The following is a 19,711-nucleotide window of genomic DNA, read 5'->3' on the forward strand; positions in this document are numbered from 1 at the left end:
CCTGACCACCTCCCCTTCAGAAGGCAGCTCAAGACCTGGCTCTTCGAGCACTGACCCCCCCTCCGCCCCAGCGCCTTGAGACCCTTTATGGGTGAGTAGCGCGCTTTATAAATTTGATTGATTGATTGATTAATCCACTCCACCCCTGAAAACTACCCCTCCAACCCTGCCCCAGCCCCTTTTACCTCACCTCATCCTCTCCCGATCCACTAGACTGCCCTCTGCCTTTACCATACATACGTGTAGTTTGGCACATGTGTAGTTAAGGCAGAGAAAAAGGCAGTCATTGTTCAGGCAGGCGTAGCTCCACTTGCGTGGGAAACATCTGTGTTGCTGAGGACGTCTTGTTTAGGACGTTTCCATTGCTGGTCAGACTGACTTCAAGATAACCCCCACTATGCTCTTCTTTGGAGCAGCAAATCCCTTTTACCTGGACCTCTAAGCTTCTTCCCACTGGAGGTTTTCAACTTCTGAAAATTTGTCAAAGTCCGAAAGTAAAAATCTTCACTTGGCTCAATGGCGACAGGATCCCCATCACCTATAACAGCCTCCTCGGCCTGAAAGTCCAGTTTTTCCTACTTAGAGCCTGCTGCCTTTCCCCACTGAACTCTACCTTCTCCTGCACTTTTCTTCAGAAAGTTTTACAAGTCCGAAGGTAAGTCGAGACAAGGCCCAATCCACCCCTTGCATCTGTCCCATCCTCTATTTCAGTTGGCCTTAATTTTTGATGTTGTCCCATGCCAGAAACCTATGGTTGGAGCTATGATCTTTTAGGCTCTAGATTTCACTACAACTTAAATTCATAACTCCAGTTATACTGATTGGATTTAATTTGTTTGGTGTTATTTTATTTATTAAAATGTCATCTATTTTGCTAAATTGGTTTCGGGATTTTTGTGTTGTGATTTCACTTTTTTACTGTTTGTGTGCTGCAGAAATACTTTACATACTGCCTCAAAGTTAAACCTGACTAAGTTTGTGCCAAGCTACCCGAGAGTTAAGCAGAGGTTAATTTAGTGACTTGTGTTGTTCACTGTGGCCAAGATTGAGCTTGTTGTCGGAGTGGGGCTTCCACCCCCCAACCAATAATCCACTTTTTTATAGCAACGCTCAGGCACACAGTTGTGAAATTACAAATATATCCAAAATTAGAGTTGGCAAAACAAAATACTATCTTGCTTAGGAGGGCCTAACTAGAATTAGCACAGTGAAACAGGTAATCATGATAGAAAGGAAGGCTTACGCCTTTGGATCTTTAAAAGGCACATTTGATGGAGGCCGACAGCCAGGTGTGATTCCCCACTTGCTCTCTAGGCCTATGTTGTGGGTCAGTCAGATTTGGAGCCACTCCTGCTGTAGAAGAATGTCTCTTTGACAAAAGGAAGTGAGGAGGAGAGAGCACTTCAACATCACAGATTTCAAAGGCTCAGACAATGGATCACATTTGTGTCTGAATTTGAACTATGAAGGTGGGAGCTTGTGTCCCACAACACTGTTCAATAGGAGAGAAGATCCACAAAAACTCTAGCTGCTCGAACTAGGACTAGAAACCAAGGCCTGTGAGTCTCCCTCTGGGTGAAGGATGTTCACCCAGGGAGTCAAGACCACTTGCCCTGAGCCTGGAACACCAGCCTTCTACCTGCATGGTCAAACCACGGGGGGTCCTGTGAGAAGGAGAGGGGCACCCGGGAAAGTTAGGAGGAGAAATAAAGATATTTCTCCTCATTACGCCCGGGTCAGGGAGCAGCAACATTTTGGGGCAATCCCAGGTTCACAGACCTTTGTAAATCTTGGGTTGTGTCAAAAACCGTGGGTAGATGTGTGTGAACGCCCATACTCCATCCATGCAATGCCTCCCTGCCTGCAAGGTAATGCAAGACAGAAATATCCGCTGCCTTGCATTACTTTGGATTTGCTAAACTACGCAGAGACACACAAGGTGGCTTTGTGGGGCTTAGTAAATTCCACCCAAACAACTTTGTTGCTTTGAGACGTGGACGCTGACACAGTTCCTTTATCTTTCATCAGACTTCCTGCACACTCATGGCTGACAGTGGATTTTTTACAGAGTGAAGGAAATAATTTTCTGACTTGTTTACCTTCCAGTGACTGACCCCTCATTTAGAGCAATTTGGGGCTCCTCTGAACCTGACTCTTTACACTGAAGCTAGTAGCCCATTCTGATTTGTTCTTAGGCTCTTCTATTGTTGATTTTACCAAGAATAGGTTGTACCCTGGTATTCCACTATGTGATCAGATTGCCCACCCAAATGTATGGCTAGACAAGGAGCCCATTGGCCCATCCATGCACTTAGATTGTGTGTGTCTTTTCCACACCACTGAAGGTTTCTCTTGGTCCTTCTTTCACGTCCTGATGAAGACCCGCTAGTCAGGTCTTTAATTGCTACACCTATTATGAGGGTCGAAACGTTGACAACATAATTCTAAAAACCTGTATTTTACTATTATCATCCTAAGGACGGATGCGCTTTGATTGATCAGCCTCTTTTTCTTATATGGATGTAGTTTGTAGATATGTGAGACCTTTCCTGACAGGCTTACCGCAGTGGCATGGTGGCATGGTTCTTTGCCACTGCTCTTATTGTTATCTATAACTTTCAGATTATTCTTTATCTCACGTCACTTGAGCACTCCTACGAGCACCTTTTTCTTATACATCTTTAGGAGCAACAATGCATTTTTTGTAAAATATAGGAATTATTGAATTGATCCTCATGATACAGTGTTCAATTGATTTTTCTTTCGCTCTCTTTCTTGCATATCAGTTTTGGTTGATGTAAATATAATATTAAGTATTGTTATGTATATTTGCCAATAGGAAGAATTGTTTTCTGTATTGTATTGCACCCAGGTCCTTTGGCCTTGTTTGGGTTATCCCATTAGCTTGTAATGGCAATTTAAACCACTTGTGACAATGCGGACCCTTAGCAAATCTGCCCTCCCCCTTCAGTCCAGTTACGTTGCTGCACGGATAAAGTCTGTGAGCCCCGCGTGCCAGATAAGGGTCATTGTGAAGTAAGAGCTGCCACCAATGTAAGGTGCCAGTCTGTAACATGTAGGTATGAGGCGGGGACTACTATTAAGTAAGTGCAGCAGGAGCAGCAGAGTAAGACTTCTGACATCGAAACAGGCCGACCGAAGACTGATGGCGGAGTGAAGTGTAATCGGGGAGAGATCACAAGAGGTCACCCTCAGCATCAGGAGACCAGAGTCCACAAACACGCGCCACAGTCCTCTTGCACTTGCCGGCTACCATTAGGCTGGGTAAGACTGATCAAGTCCATGAGACCTGCTGGGGACTTGCATGAACTTAACGGGTTGCACTGCTGAAGTTGACTCTTAAGGCCAAAGATATACGTTGTCGCGTGAGGACTAGCGTGGACAGAATCTGAACAGCACATTCAGGTTTAAATATGGAATAACCAGCCTCACTAGAACATGTAGAAGAGACTTGGGTAAACACCACAAGATGATGCTAGTGTGCCTAAGATACTCAGAATTACTTAGTGTGTTGATTCTACACTTTGTGCGAGCACGTTAAAATACTCCTTTTTTCATATAGGCAAGTATTTGGCTGGACAAACATCTTATTGCCATTACTATGTGTACGTTGAATCTTGAGCCTGTTTATGCCTCACTCCTACCTCCCATTGACAGAGTCCTGGACTGCTCTACCACTGACAGTCAAGTGCTGAAAGGCAAAGAGCATGGGCAAGTTACTTAGGAGCCATAGTAGGTCAGGTCTTGGGATATCAGGAGTAAAAGGCCTCAACTCAACCGGTGGAGACTAGTAACTCCTGCTTGCCCCATTGCCCTCGGAAAAGGGTTCTGACATGTGAGTCTGAGGTGTGATATGTTTTCCTGCTCTGTGGTAAGTGGAGCCCAGGGGGTGTCACTGACCAGGCAAGATATTCTCCGTCATGATGGTCACATAGTTGTTACGGTCGCTGCGGTTCTGCTCGTGGTAGAATCCTAGGGCATGGTTCAGCTCATGCTGGATGGTTCCTTTCGACATACATCGCCCGGAGAGAGATACCTCCTGACCTCCCCCAGTCTTTCCGATGTACGACCAGCACCTAGGAGGGGAAGATGGACAAGAGAGATCCATAAATCACTTCAATGGCACCTGTGGAGTAAGCATATTACAATACTACCCCATACAAGACAACAGAGCCACTATAAACCGAGTGGCAAATTTACAAGCTCCTTTCGCCGCCATTGCGTTACTTATTCTGACACAACGGCAGGGCAAATATTTAAATCATATTTATGAGGTCACGCAAAGCCAATTTGCAAGTCTTTGAATGGTCTCGTAGATATGAAGTAAGTCAAGGCAGCACAAATTGCTGCGTTGCCTTGCTCTGCGCCAGGGAGGCGCTCCATGGGCATTGTGGTGGGTGTTCCCACGCAACACCCATGGATTTTGAAGCATCCTCAGATTTACAATACCGTGTAAACCTGGGGATGCGCCAAAAGCTTACGCTCCCCCCGGGGAGGTGCAACAAGGAAAATAAATGTTTTCCTATTTCTATGTGTGTGTATTCTGCAGCACACATAGAAAGGGGAAACAACCTCACAGGATTGTTTTGTGCAGGAAGGTACACCTTCCTGCACAGAAACAATCCTGCATGCAAAGCAGGAACCCTTGCAACTTGGCGCTAGGCTGCTGAAACGGCGCCAGCATAGGGGAAAAGGACAGGATTGCGCTGGGTGCAAGATACAGCGCATTGTTACCCTTTCACTTTGAGGCAGGGCACTGGCCAGCACCAAATCCCCATAGATATGACCCTGAGTTTTAACCACAGGATTCTCTCCCGCTCTGTGCACTAGCGGAAGGATCCTCTGACAGTGACAATGTGTAGTCTATGTGGTGACTCGAGTCCTTGCTAGTAAAAGAAAGCTATTCCAGTCTGTCCATAATCTACTTTGATTTTTACACCTGTGTGGTTTACAGTATTTGAGCACTGAAGCATCTTTGGATGGCTTCAGTAGGACTGCCCTGCTACCAGATGACTGCTCTGCTGCTACGAGAGGACTTTCCTGCTACTTGAAGTACTGCCCTGTAGCTTGGAGGGAAACTGGTCCATAACCTGGAACCCAGGACCATCAAAAGTGACTCTCAGGGCTAGTTGACTGGCCTCATGTGTAAATTACAGGGATGTAACAAGCTCCTCAGGTCTTGAACTCTGCACCTGGCCTCTGCTAGAGTGAGTCCTAATCTCCCAAATTGTGCCTCCAAGGTCCTGGACATTTGAAAGTGGTGCTGGTGGAGCTGCTTGTGTCTAAACCTAAAATTTGGGATTTAGAAAATCTTTTACTGAAAAGTTTGCTGGAGAGCTGACAGAAGACCAGGACCTACTTGCCAGCTGATCTGGCCACGGTGCATCTCAACCACGCATGCAGGAACCACGCATGCCTTAACAACGTGGTTGGAACCACAGCTGCATCTTTTTTTGTGTAATACAACTCACTCTCTAAACCACAAAAAGTAACCCGACCCCCTCCACCCACGCTGAGGCCCAAAACTACCCCCACTCCTAAAAAATAAACTACCCAGACACCCCCTACCCGCCCTGAGCCCTAAAACCTTCCTCCATCCCTAATAAGTAAACTACCCAACGCCCTCAACCACCCTAAGTCCTAAAATATAAACTACCCTGACCCCCTCCACTCCTGCCCCTAACAAATAAACTATCCCAGCCCCCCACCCCTGCCCCTAGAAAATAAACTACCCAACTCCCCCACCCACCCTGAGCCCTAAAACCTTCCCCCATCCCTAATAAGTAAACTACCCAACGCCCTCAACCACCCTAAGTCCTAAAATATAAACTACCCTGACCCCCTCCACTCCTGCCCCTAACAAACAAACTACCCCAGCCCCCCACCCCTGCCCCTAAAAAATAAACTACCCAACTCCCCCACCCACCCTAAGCCCTAAGAATGAAACTTCCCCACCGCCAAAAAAACTACACCTACTCCCCCATCCACCCTAAGCCCTTAATCCACTCCACCCCTGAAAACTACCCCTCCATCCCTGCCCCAGCCCCTTTTACCTCACCTCATCCTCTCCCGATCCACTAGACTGCACTCTGCCTTTACCATACATACGTGTAGTTTGGCACATGTGTAGTTAAGGCAGTCATTGTTCAGGCAGGCGTAGCTCCACTTGCGTGGGAAACATCTGTGTTGCTGAGGACGTGTTGTTTAGGACGTTTCCATTGCTGGTCATCCTGACTTCAAGATAACCCCCACTATGCTCTTCTTTGGAGCAGCAAATCCCTTTTACCTGGACCTCTAAGCTTCTTCCCACTGGAGGTTTTCAACTTCTGAAAATTTGTCAAAGTCCGAAAGTAAAAATCTTCACTTGGCTCAATGGCGACAGGATCCCCATCACCTATAACAGCCTCCTCGGCCTGAAAGTCCAGTTTTTCCTACTTAGAGCCTGCTGCCTTGCCCCACTGAACTCTACCTTCTCCTGCACTTTTCTTCAGAAAGTTTTACAAGTCCGAAGGTAAGTCGAGACAAGGCCCAATCCACCCCTTGCATCTGTCCCATCCTCTATTTCAGTTGGCCTTAATTTTTGATGTTGTCCCATGCCAGAAACCTATGGTTGGGGCTATGATCTTTTAGGCTCTAGATTTCACTACAACTTAAATTCATAACTCCAGTTATACTGATTGGATTTAATTTGTTTGGTGTTATTTTATTTATTAAAATGTCATCTATTTTGCTAAATTGGTTTCGGGATTTTTGTGTTGTGATTTCACTTTTTTACTGTTTGTGTGCTGCAGAAATACTTTACATACTGCCTCAAAGTTAAACCTGACTAAGTTTGTGCCAAGCTACCCGAGAGTTAAGCAGAGGTTAATTTAGTGACTTGTGTTGTTCACTGTGGCCAAGATTGAGCTTGTTGTCGGAGTGGGGCTTCCACCCCCCAACCAATAATCCACTTTTTTATAGCAACGCTCAGGCACACAGTTGTGAAATTACAAATATATCCAAAATTAGAGTTGGCAAAACAAAATACTATCTTGCTTAGGAGGGCCTAACTAGAATTAGCACAGTGAAACAGGGAATCATGATAGAAAGGAAGGCTTACGCCTTTGGATCTTTAAAAGGCACACTTGATGGAGGCCGACAGCCAGGTGTGATTCCCCACTTGCTCTCTAGGCCTATGTTGTGGGTCAGTCAGATTTGGAGCCACTCCTGCTGTAGAAGAATGTCTCTTTGACAAAAGGAAGTGAGGAGGAGAGAGCACTTCAACATCACAGATTTCAAAGGCTCAGACAATGGATCACATTTGTGTCTGAATTTGAACTATGAAGGTGGGAGCTTGTGTCCCACAACACTGTTCAATAGGAGAGAAGATCCACAAAAACTCTAGCTGCTCGAACCAGGACTAGAAACCAAGGCCTGTGAGTCTCCCTCTGGGTGAAGGATGTTCACCCAGGGAGTCAAGACCACTTGCCCTGAGCCTGGAACACCAGCCTTCTACCTGCATGGTCAAACCACGGGGGGTCCTGTGAGAAGGAGAGGGGCACCCGGGAAAGTTAGGAGGAGAAATAAAGATATTTCTCCTCATTACGCCCGGGTCAGGGAGCAGCAACATTTTGGGGCAATCCCAGGTTTACAGACCTTTGTAAATCTTGGGTTGTGTCAAAAACCGTGGGTAGATGTGTGTGAACGCCCATACTCCATCCATGCAATGCCTCCCTGCCTGCAAGGTAATGCAAGACAGAAATATCCGCTGCCTTGCATTACTTTGGATTTGCTAAACTACGCAGAGACACACAAGGTGGCTTTGTGGGGCTTAGTAAATTCCACCCAAACAACTTTGTTGCTTTGAGACGTGGACGCTGACACAGTTCCTTTATCTTTCATCAGACTTCCTGCACACTCATGGCTGACAGTGGATTTTTTACAGAGTGAAGGAAATAATTTTCTGACTTGTTTACCTTCCAGTGACTGACCCCTCATTTAGAGCAATTTGGGGCTCCTCTGAACCTGACTCTTTACACTGAAGCTAGTAGCCCATTCTGATTTGTTCTTAGGCTCTTCTATTGTTGATTTTACCAAGAATAGGTTGTACCCTGGTATTCCACTATGTGATCAGATTGCCCACCCAAACGTATGGGTAGACAAGGAGCCCATTGGCCCATCCATGCACTTAGATTGTGTGTGTCTTTTCCACACCACTGAAGGTTTCTCTTGGTCCTTCTTTCACGTCCTGATGAAGACCCGCTAGTCAGGTCTTTAATTGCTACACCTATTATGAGGGTCGAAACGTTGACAACATAATTCTAAAAACCTGTATTTTACTATTATCATCCTAAGGACGGATGCGCTTTGATTGATCAGCCTCTTTTTCTTATATGGATGTAGTTTGTAGATATGTGAGACCTTTCCTGACAGGCTTACCGCAGTGGCATGGTGGCATGGTTCTTTGCCACTGCTCTTATTGTTATCTAGAACTTTCAGATTATTCTTTATCTCACATCACTTGAGCACTCCTACGAGCACCTTTTTCTTATACATCTTTAGGAGCAACAATGCATTTTTTGTAAAATATAAGAAGTATTGAATTGATCCTCATGATACAGTGTTCAATTGGTTTTTCTTTCGCTCTCTTTCTTGCATATCAGTTTTGGTTGATGTAAATATAATATTAAGTATTGTTATGTATATTTGCCAATAGGAAGAATTGTTTTCTGTATTGTATTGCACCCAGGTCCTTTGGCCTTGTTTGGGTTATCCCATTAGCTTGTAATGGCAATTTAAACCACTTGTGACAATGCGGACCCTTAGCAAATCTGCCCTCCCCCTTCATTCCAGTTACGTTGCTGCACGGATAAAGTCTGTGAGCCCCGCGTGCCAGATAAGGGTCATTGTGAAGTAAGAGCTGCCACCAATGTAAGGTGCCAGTCTGTAACATGTAGGTATGAGGTGGGGACTACTATTAAGTAAGTGCAGCAGGAGCAGCAGAGTAAGACTTCTGACATCGAAACAGGCCGACCGAAGACTGATGGCGGAGTGAAGTGTAATCGGGGAGAGATCACGAGAGGTCACCCTCAGCATCAGGAGACCAGAGTCCACAAACACGCGCCACAGTCCTCTTGCACTTGCCGGCTACCATTAGGCTGGGTAAGACTGATCAAGTCCATGAGACCTGCTGGGGACTTGCATGAACTTAACGGGTTGCACTGCTGAAGTTGACTCTTAAGGCCAAAGATATACGTTGTCGCGTGAGGACTAGCGTGGACAGAATCTGAACAGCACATTCAGGTTTAAATATGGAATAACCAGCCTCACTAGAACATGTAGAAGAGACTTGGGTAAACACCGCAAGATGATGCTAGTGTGCCTAAGAGACTCAGAATTACTTAGTGTGTTGATTCTACACTTTGTGCGAGCACGTTAAAATACTCCTTTTTTCATATAGGCAAGTATTTGGCTGGACAAACATCTTATTGCCATTACTATGTGTACGTTGAATCTTGAGCCTGTTTATGCCTCACTCCTACCTCCCATTGACAGAGTCCTGGACTGCTCTACCACTGATAGTCAAGTGCTGAAAGGCAAAGAGCATGGGCAAGTTACTTAGGAGCCATAGTAGGTCAGGTCTTGGGATATCAGGAGTAAAAGGCCTCAACTCAACCGGTGGAGACTAGTAACTCCTGCTTGCCCCATTGCCCTCGGAAAAGGGTTTTGACATGTGAGTCTGAGGTGTGATATGTTTTCCTGCTCTGTGGTAAGTGGAGCCCAGGAGGTGTCACTGACCAGGCAAGATATTCTCCGTCATGATGGTCACATAGTTGTTACGGTCGCTGCGGTTCTGCTCGTGGTAGAATCCTAGGGCATGGTTCAGCTCATGCTGGATGGTTCCTTTCGACATACATCGCCCGGAGAGAGATACCTCCTGACCTCCCCCAGTCTTTCCGATGTACGACCAGCACCTAGGAGGGGAAGATGGACAAGAGAGATCCATAAATCACTTCAATGGCACCTGTGGAGTAAGCATATTACAATACTACCCCATGCAAGACAACAGAGCCACTATAAACTGAGTGGCAAATTTACAAGCTCCTTTCGCCGCCATTGCGTTACTTATTCTGACAGAACGGCAGGGCAAATATTTAAATCATATTTATGAGGTCACACAAAGCCAATTTGCAAGTCTTTGAATGGTCTCGTAGATATGAAGTAAGTCAAGGCAGCACAAATTGCTGCGTTGCCTTGCTCTGCGCCAGGGAGGCGCTCCATGGGCATTGTGGTGGGTGTTCCCACGCAACACCCATGGATTTTGAAGCATCCTCAGATTTACAATACCTTGTAAACCTGGGGATGCGCCAAAAGCTTACGCTCCCCCCGGGGAGGTGCAACAAGGAGAAATAAATGCTTTCCTATTTCTATGTGTGTGTATTCTGCAGCACACATAGAATGGGGAAACAACCTCACAGGATTGTTTTGTGCAGGAAGGTACACCTTCCTGCACAGAAACAATCCTGCATGCAAAGCAGGCACCCTTGCAACTTGGCGCTAGGCTGCTGAAACGGCGCCAGCATAGGGGAAAAGGACAGGATTGCGCTGGGTGCAAGATACAGCGCATTCTTACCCTTTCACTTTGACGCAGGGCACTGGCCAGCACCAAATCCCCATAGATATGACCCTGAGTTTTAACCACAGGATTCTCTCCCGCTCTGTGCACTAGCGGAAGGTTCCTCTGACAGTGACAATGTGTAGTCTATGTGGTGACTCGAGTCCTTGCTAGTAAAAGAAAGCTATTCCAGTCTGTCCATAATCTACTTTGATTTTTACACCTGTGGGGTTTACAGTATTTGAGCACTGTTGGGACACCGGTGCTTACTCAGTAAGTAAGTGGGTCCTTGCACGGTGCTGAGCAATGTTGTGCAACGCCTGCAGACTTTTATAATGGTGGGTAAATTGAGGCACTGCTCTGTGTTACTTTACATTGCATAACCCACTTCTTCTTTTCCTGACAATCCAAAGCACAGCATTGGTTCTGCTGCCATCAGCAGTGGTCTCAAGGTGCAACCCACCCAAACCAGAGGGTGGCAGGAGGCAGAGCCCCTTTGTACCAGGCTATGGAGAGTTTGGTGGTTGCTGGCAGCTGGTTTAATTTCAGGTGCAGAAAGGGTCACCACCTCCCTTCTTGTCATTACAGACATTGTTTCAATTCCTGGACTTTTGTGTGATAGCCTAATGCATTCTGGGTGTTGTGGTATTGCTTTACTTCAATTCAACTAAATAGCTTAACAAATTAAATCAATAAATTGTAGATGAAACGTTCAGGACTGGAAATAGTGTCCATATTGACATGGAGTCAGGTGGTCACCCTAGGTGCAGAGGCTTTTCATCTCTGACTGCCCTTACATTCTTCAGTATGTATAGGTTTTGCTGGTTGGGGTGGCATGTCACCAGTGCACTCTGTAGCTATGAAACCACCTGAGGTGTTAATGATGTCTTGTGGAGAGAATGCTCAAAGCTACAATAAACAGTGGTTTGCCTTCAGGTTGTCTTTGTCCTTTTTTGTGATGATGAATAACACATACTTCTGGGATCTCAGCTCACAGAACCCAGTGGTTCCTAAGGGGACTTGCACATACACATCCTTTCCTGCTAGACCCAAAGCATCTGCCCAACAAAAGCACCTGAGTTTCCATTACTGTACTGGACATCAATTGGTAAATGAGAGATCTGGGTGGAGTGGATGTACCACACATCCTGTTTACTTAGGGGCATATTTATGAGCCCCTTGCGCTGCTGAAGCGTCACTTCTTTTGAAGCTCCATCTGCGCTGATTGCAGAACTATATCTATGAGGCCACTCAAAGTCACTCTGCAAGGCTTTTTATGGCCTCATAGATATGGAGAGAGAGGCAAGGCAGAGAAAGTCACTGCCTTGCCTTACTCTGAGTCGGGGATGTTACATCGGCGTTGCGGTAGGTTTTCCCACGCAACACTCATAGGTATACACATTCCCAGATTTACACATGCTTTAAGATCTGGGAATGTGTTAGAACCTTACCCCTCCCCAGGGCAGGTGCAACAAGGAGAAATATCTTTACTTCTCCTCGTTGTTTCCTCTTTCTGTATGTGCACAGCACACAGAGAGAGAAAAAAGTGCCTCTCTGCATTGTTTTTGTGCAGAAATGTGCTCCTTCCTCCACAAAAACAATCCTGCCAACAACGCAGACACCCATGCACCATGGTGCAAGTGACCTTACATTAACACTAGACACAAAATGTTGCGCTGGCGTAGGGGGAAAGGACCAAAATGCATTTTTGCCCTTTTGAATTGGTGTAGGGCAGCACAGCAAAAAGACTTGTGGCACTGCTCTACACAAATTCAAAGTAAATATGCCCTTAAAGACCCATGGGCATATTTACAAGCCCCATGTGCCACCGGTGCATCACTTGTTGTGGCGCACCGGCAGCGCATAGTGCAAGACCATAGCTACAAGGTCACACAAAGCCACTTGGCTTGGCTTTTCATGGCCTTATAGATTTGGTGTAAGGCAACGCAGGGCAAGTTGCTGTGTTGCTTTACACTGCGTCACGGAGGTGTTCCATGGCTCTTGCAGCGGGTGTCCCCACGTAACACCCCTGGATTGTGACGCATTCCCAGATTTACAAGAATCTGTAAATCTGGGAATGCGTCAAAACTGTACGCCTCCCTAGGGCAGGCGCAACAAGGAGAAATATCTTTATTTCTCCTTGTTGTTTCTTCTTTCTATGTGTGCTGCAATATGTGGTGGAAGGGTGCCTGCGTTCAGCAAGAGGAAGGCATCTGGGGCTTGTACATGGTTGCTTCAGAAAACACACAAAAGACCAGACTGCTTACAATTTGTGGAGCCTTCGGATCGAAAGCCGTTGCCCAATGGGGGTCAATAAATGTTATTATTCTTGAACTTTTGAAAGAAAGCTAATCAATATTGCTAAAGACAAGCAGAAAGTAGGGGGCAAGCAATGAGAACCAATCACATGAGGGAATATGGAGAGCATTAGAGAGCTAAAGAAAGCCTACTCCAGCAGGAGAGAATGTAAGGAACAAGAGAGGGCCCAACAGTGAGAGTCCACAGCTTAGGACTCGGGAGGCATCCTACAGTGAGAGCTTCCTGTCTTTAGATGGCCCAACACTGACGTCTGCAGTCTCTGGAAGGTCAGTCACTGAGACTCCACAGCTCTAGGGCCATCCTACAGTCAGAGCTCCCTGTCTGTGGATGGTCGAACACTGAGGTTCTACATCCCTGGGACCATCCCACAGTGAGAGCTCTGTGGCTGTTGAGAGTCCAACACTGACGTCTGCAGTCTCTGGAAGGTCAGTCACTGACACTCCCCAGCCCTCGGGCCATCCTCACAGTCCTAGGGCCATCCTACAGTCAGAGCTCCCTGTCTGTGGATGGTAGAACACTAAGGTTCTACATCCCTGGGACCATCCCACAGTGAGAGCTCTGTGGCTGTTGACAGTCCAACACTGAGGTCTACAGTCTCTGAAGGTCCATCAATGAGACTCCGCAGTATAAGGAGTGTCCCGCAGTGAGAGTCCACAACTTAGGGCCCAGGAAGCATCTCATAGAGTGAGCTCCCTAACTGTCGATGGTCCAACACTGAGGTCTACAGTCTATGGAAGGTCCATTGCTGAGACCACAGTACAAGGAGCCTCCCGCAGTGAGTGTCCACAGCTTAGGGCTCAGGACGTATCACTCAGTGAGAAGTCCCTGCCTGTGGACGTTCCAACACTGAGAGTCCACAGCCCAGGAAACATCCCACAGTGAGAGCTCCCTGCTTGTCGACGGACCAACACTGAGGTCTACAGTTCCTGGGAGGCCCATCACTGAGAGTTTACAGTACATGGAGTGTTCCACAGTGAGAGCTCCCTACTTGCAGACAGTCCAGCACTGAGGGGCATATTTACAAGCCCCGTGGCTCAGGGCAGAGTGGCCTTGCTGCACTACCCTGCTCCACAGTGAAAGGGCAGAAATGCACCATATGTACAAGATACAGTGCATTTTTGTCTTTTCCCCCTGCGCTGGCACACAAATTGCTGTCTAGAGCCAATGCAGGAACCCTTGCACAATGGTGCAAGGATGTCTGCGTTGTCAGCAGGATTGTTTTTGTGCAGGAAGGGACTCCTTCCTGCACATAAATAATCCAGAGAGGCATTTTCCTCTTTCTATGTGCGCAGCAGACTTGTGCTGCGTTGTCTTAAACAATATCTACAAGGCCATAGAAAGTCACACAAAGTGGCTTTGCGTGGCCTTGTAGATATGTCTCTGCACTATGCGCCACTGATGCATCATAAAAAGTGCCCACCGGTGGCGCACTGGGCTTGTAAATAAGCCCCAGAGAGTCCACAGCCCACTTAGCATCCCTCAGTGGGAGCTCCCTGCCTGTGGACAGTCCAACACCAAGAGTCCACAACCTAGGGAGCATCCCACAGTGAGCGAACCCTGCCTGTGGACAGTCCACCACCGAGAGTCCACAGCCCAGGGAGCATCCCACAGTGAGCATCCACTTCTAAGAGTCCACAGCCCAGTTAGCATCCCACAGTGAGAGCTACCTCCATTTGGACAGTCCAGCACTCAGAGTCCACAGCTCCAGACGCAACCAGTAGTGAAAGCTCCCGACGTGTACCGCTCAACACCGAGGGCCAGGTTTACAAGAAACTGGTGCATCAGTACTGATGTGCCAGTTTGCTTGCGTCTCCCCTGTCCCACCTAACGACACTATGGGGGTCATTACAACATTGGGGGCGGCTAACGCCACCCGCCAAGCTGTAACCGCTGTGCGGCCGCCAATGCGGCCGCACTCCCTTGGTCCCCATTACAACATCCCGCTGGGCCGCAACATAGGAGCCGGCTCCTAATGGAGCCGGCGGTGTTGCGGCCGTGCGACGGGTGCAGTTGCACCCGTCGCGCTTTCACTGTCTGCTATGCAGACAGTGAAAAGCTGCACGGGGCCCTGTTAGGGGGCCCCTGCACTGCCCATGCCAGTGGCATGGGCAGTGCAGGGGCCCCCATGGGCCCCAGAACTCCCCTTACCTCCAGCCTCTTCCTGGCGGTGCAAACCGCCAGAAACAGGCTGGCGGTAGGGAAGTCATAATCCCCAGGGCAGCGCTGCTTGCAGCGCTGCCCTGGCGGATTATCACCGCCGGGGCTAAAACGGCGGGAAACCGCCGGCCCCGGCGGTGCGACCGCGGCGCTACCGCTGCCGTCAAAATACGCTGCGAGGCACCGCCAGCCTGTTGGCGGTGCTCCCATCGTTTTGGCCCTGCGGTTGTAATACCGCCAGGGTCATAATGACCACCTATGTGTGCACAGTATTTACAATATGGTGCATCATGGCGGTTGTTAGGCCAATAGCGTCATAATTTCTGACGCAATTGTGGCCCTTTGCTCCACTAGCATCAAAAATGTTGCCGCTAGTGGAGCAAAGTGCAAGGAGGCCCATAGGTTAATATGGGAGCATCATTTTAATGACTGCTTGGAGCGGGCGTTAAAAATAACACCAAAAACCGAGCAGTGAAATCTTGTAGATTTCACTGCACAATTGTTGCGGCACCCCAACACCGGAATGCTCCCTTGGCATACATTATGCCTGATGCAGACATAATGTGGCACAAGAGGTCACAAAGTGGCAGAATGCATGCGTTGAGCCACTTTGTAAATATAGTGCGGCGAAAATTGCCTCCTTGAGCCACATTAGCGTAAAAAATAAAATGACAATAGTGTGGCGCAAGGAGGCGCTAGGGCCTTGTAAATCTGGCCCTGAGGATCTTGAGTCTGTGGAAGGTTCATCAATGACAGCCCACATTCCATGTAAGAACTTCATGGACTGGAAGTGTTTTGACATAAGGGGTAATCAGGTAACGCACCCATTCATGCCTAACCTGTGTGCTCGAGCCCTGCCTGGTGTTCAGGTGAGGTAAGGCTCCAACTCCAGTAGGTGCCATGTCCTTACCCATCCGCAGGCAGGATCCGGAGGTAATCTGCCTCAGTGGTGCGGTTCACAAAGCGGATGCAGGTTAAGGTTGTAAACTCCAGCATTGCGTCTGTGATGGCAGCCACATCTGATGGACCTGCAGGACAACAGAGGGAAGGGGGTAGTGTGAAATCAGAGAATGTATCCAAGTCACCTATGAAACACAAATGATAAACTCAGAGTGAAAGTGAACTCACTGTAAGTGGGGCTGAGGGTGTAGGGCACAGGGACGGTCCCATCTCTGGATTTAGGCCAGAAGCAGCTGTTGTCTGGACACACCCTGGCACTGCGGCCTTTTTGGATGGCAATGTCCCCCTCACGCACCAGCTGCGAAGTGCCTACAACAGTGAAACACAGTGACAGGGTTCAGAGTTCATCAATATACACACCAGAGGAACAAGAGCAACAAACGTAGACTCAGTGAGTAGTTGGCGAACTGGGACTCATTGGGCAGGAACCTGTGGCTCACTGAGCAGGGAAAGTAACAGGACACTTTGCAGGGGTGGGTTTCAGAAAAGTGGCGCTTGATTACATGAAGTGCCACTTTTCTTGCACCCCATTGCGCCCCCCTAACTCCACCAAGTGTGTGCCATATTAATGATACGGCACACCATGGCGCACATTAGGATCAATAGTGTCAGAATTTCCGACCCTATCATGGAACTTTGCAGGATTAGCACCAAAAAATTTGGCACTAGTCTTGCAAAGTTCATAGAGCCCCATTATAAACAATGGTGTGCCTGAATTGAACGCCTGCACTGAGCAGGCGTTAAAAATGATGAGAAAAATGGCGCAGTGGATCCTCAAAGATTCCACTGCACCATTTGTTTGGGGCCCCTAACAGGGACCGCTCCCTGTGCATACGTTATGCCTGGTGCAGGCATAATGTAGCGCAAAGGGTTACAAAGTGGTGAAATGCATGTATTGCACCACTTTGTACATATGGGGTGGCGCGAGGCTCTTTTTAAATTTAGGCCTCTGTGTTTCAGTGACCAGGTGAGGCACTGAATTTGAGTGAGCAGGTGGGGCACTGAGGCTAAATGAGTAAGTAAAGGGATATTTGTATTTCTATTAGTATTTTGTTGTGTAAAGTCCGACGTTCACCCAGAAAGTTCCTTGAGGTTGAGATAAGTGTCAACTACTGAAGAACTGGAAGGCATGTAATGTCATTATTTGGAAGAGCAGAGCCGGGTTTTTAAATGGTTGCTAAAGCTGCCAGGGTCAGGGTTAGATCTCAAATGGAGAAGAAGGGAGTTACATCTTTTGGCTGCCACTCACACTCATGTGGTTGTCAAAGGTGGCCAGGGGGCTCTTGGAACAGCCAGAAGCTGTTTATTGCACCCCATCGCTTGATCTACTGGGCATCAAATCTGAGAATGAATTGGGTGACCTTTGAGCAGAATATGACTTCTCCACCACATGGTTCAACAAAGTGGGCGGGGGGAAAGAGAGGGTTGAATATTCAGTAGAAGGAGAGAGAGAGAGAGAGAGAGAGAGACAGAGAGAGGAGCCCTGGGGTACTCCATAAGCAAATTTTCTGATTGAGAAACTTCACTCTTTCAGGGCTGCTTGGAAGGATCGATCCCTCAGAAAATTAGTGAACCACTTCAGGGGGTGCCTGCGAAGCCGACTTCCTGTTTCCTAATTAGTAGACTTTTGGGGCTATTGGTATCTGCAGACAGATCTCATAAAGTCATGGTGGAAGTAGGGTGACCAGGCGCCCCGGATTTGCCCGGATAGTCCTGGTTTTTGATGACCAGTCCGAGTAGATTTCAGTAAATTAGGCCCCTGGCCTGGGTTTTTAAGAGAGGTTCCACTGAACAAGCTCTGTGAGTTCCAGGGCAGGAAGAGATACCAGTCTTTTCAGAAATCAATGTATTTAGCACACATGACAGTCTGCGAAAACGCTGTAATTAATATATTCTCTTGAGTGCTTCTGTCTCAGTGCCTTTGGTGAGCGCTGCCTTTGAAGTCACTCTGTGCCCCTCTGCGATGTGATATTGTAATTCTACTTCAATTGTTGTGAAATGTCCCGGTTTTTAGTTGTAAACATCTGGTCGCCCTAGGAGGAAGGGATTTGTCAGTCAACATGTACAGATAGGTAGTTCAAGACCGTGGGCACTGCCACTTCCATAGTGAGACCCGGACGGAAGCCGACCTGGTTAGTATCATAGTTGCTGTGACCCAGTGAGCAGTTAGTGGGGTCCTGTGACTCAGTGAGCAGGTATTGGGGTCCTGTGACTCAGTGAGCAGGACAGAGCAGGTAGTGGAGTCCTGTGACTCAGTGAGAAGGACTGAGCAGGTAGTGGGGTCCTGCGACTCAGTGAGCAGGTGGTGGGGTACTGTGACCCAGTGAGCAGGTAGTGGGGTCCTGTGACTCAGTGAGCAGGACAGAGCACGTAGCAGGGTCCTGCGACTCAGTGAGCAGGTGGTGGGGTACTGTGACCCAGTGAGCAGGTTGTGGGGTCCTGTGACTCAATGAGCAGGACAAAGCAGGTATTGTGGGGTCCTGTGACTCAGTGAGCAGGTAGTGGGGTACTGTGACACAGTGAACAGGTAGTGGGGTACTGTGACTCAGTGAGCAGAACAGAGCAGGTAGTGTGGTCCTGTGACTCAGTGAGCAGGTAATGGGGTACTGTGACACAGTGAACAGGTAGTGGGATACTGTGACTCAGTGAGCAGGTAGTGGGGTACTGTGACCCAGTGAGCAGGTAGTGGGATCCTGTGATTCAGTGAGCAGTTTGTGGGGTACTGTGACTCGGTGAGCAGGACAGAGCTGGTAGTGTGGTCCTGTGACTCAGTGAGCAGGTAGTGAGGTACTGTGACACAGTGAACAGGTAGTGGGATACTGTGACTCAGTGAGCAGGTAGTGGGGTACTGTGACCCAGTGAGCAGATAGTGGGATCCTGTGATTCAGTGAGCAGTTTGTGGGGTACTGTGACTCAGTGAGCAGGACAGAGCAGGTAGTGTGGTCCTGTGACTCAGTGAGCAGGTAGTGGGGTACTGTGACCCAGTGAGCAGGTAGTGGGATCCTGTGATTCAGTGAGCAGGCTGTGGGGTCCTGTGACTCAGTGATCAGGACAGAGCAGGTATTGTGGGGTCCTGTGACTTGGTGAGCAGGTAGTGGGGTACCGTGACACAGTGAACAGGTAGTGGGGTACTGTGACTCAGTGAGCAAGACAGAGCAGGTAGTGTGGTCCTGTGAGACAGTGAGCAGGACAGAGAAGGTACTGTGGTCCTGTGACTCAGTGAGCAGGTAGTGGGGTACTGTGACACAGTGAACAGGTAGTGGGGTACTGTGACTCAGTGAGCAGGACGGAGCAGGTAGTGGGGTCCTATGACTCAGTGAGCAGGTTGTGGGGTCCAGTGACTCAGTGAGCGGGACAGAGCAGGTAGTGGGGTCCTGTCACTCAGTGAGCAGGTAGTGGGGTCCTGTGACTCAGTGAGCAGGTAGTGGGGTACTGTGACACAATGAGCAGGTAGTGGGGTACTGTGACTCAGTGAGGAGTTTGACACAGGAGCTCGGTGATCAGGTGGGGCACCAGAGGTCACTAAGCAGGTAGTGGGATCCTGTGAATCAGTGAGCAGCTTGACACTGGGACTCGGTGAGCAGGCAATGGGAATCTGGAACTCAGTGAACAGGATGACAATGTGACTCAGTGAGCAGGTAGTGGGATCCTGTGACTCAG

At 48.2% G+C, this 19,711-nt stretch overlaps 1 protein-coding gene across 1 annotated transcript in view; it reads right to left on the reverse strand.

Moving 5' to 3' along the window:
* Nucleotides 1-19,711, reverse strand: part of LOC138283277 (embryonic protein UVS.2-like) — an 88,282-nt gene that overhangs the window by 60,371 nt on the left and 8,200 nt on the right. Inside the window, 3 exon segments of the mRNA XM_069221299.1 lie at nucleotides 9,799-9,974; nucleotides 16,002-16,119; nucleotides 16,220-16,360. Coding sequence (XP_069077400.1) covers nucleotides 9,799-9,974; nucleotides 16,002-16,119; nucleotides 16,220-16,360 — 435 coding nt within the window.

This window comes from Pleurodeles waltl, chromosome 3_1 (assembly GCF_031143425.1).
Source record: "Pleurodeles waltl isolate 20211129_DDA chromosome 3_1, aPleWal1.hap1.20221129, whole genome shotgun sequence".
In the NCBI taxonomy this organism is placed as follows: Eukaryota; Metazoa; Chordata; class Amphibia; order Caudata; family Salamandridae; genus Pleurodeles; species Pleurodeles waltl.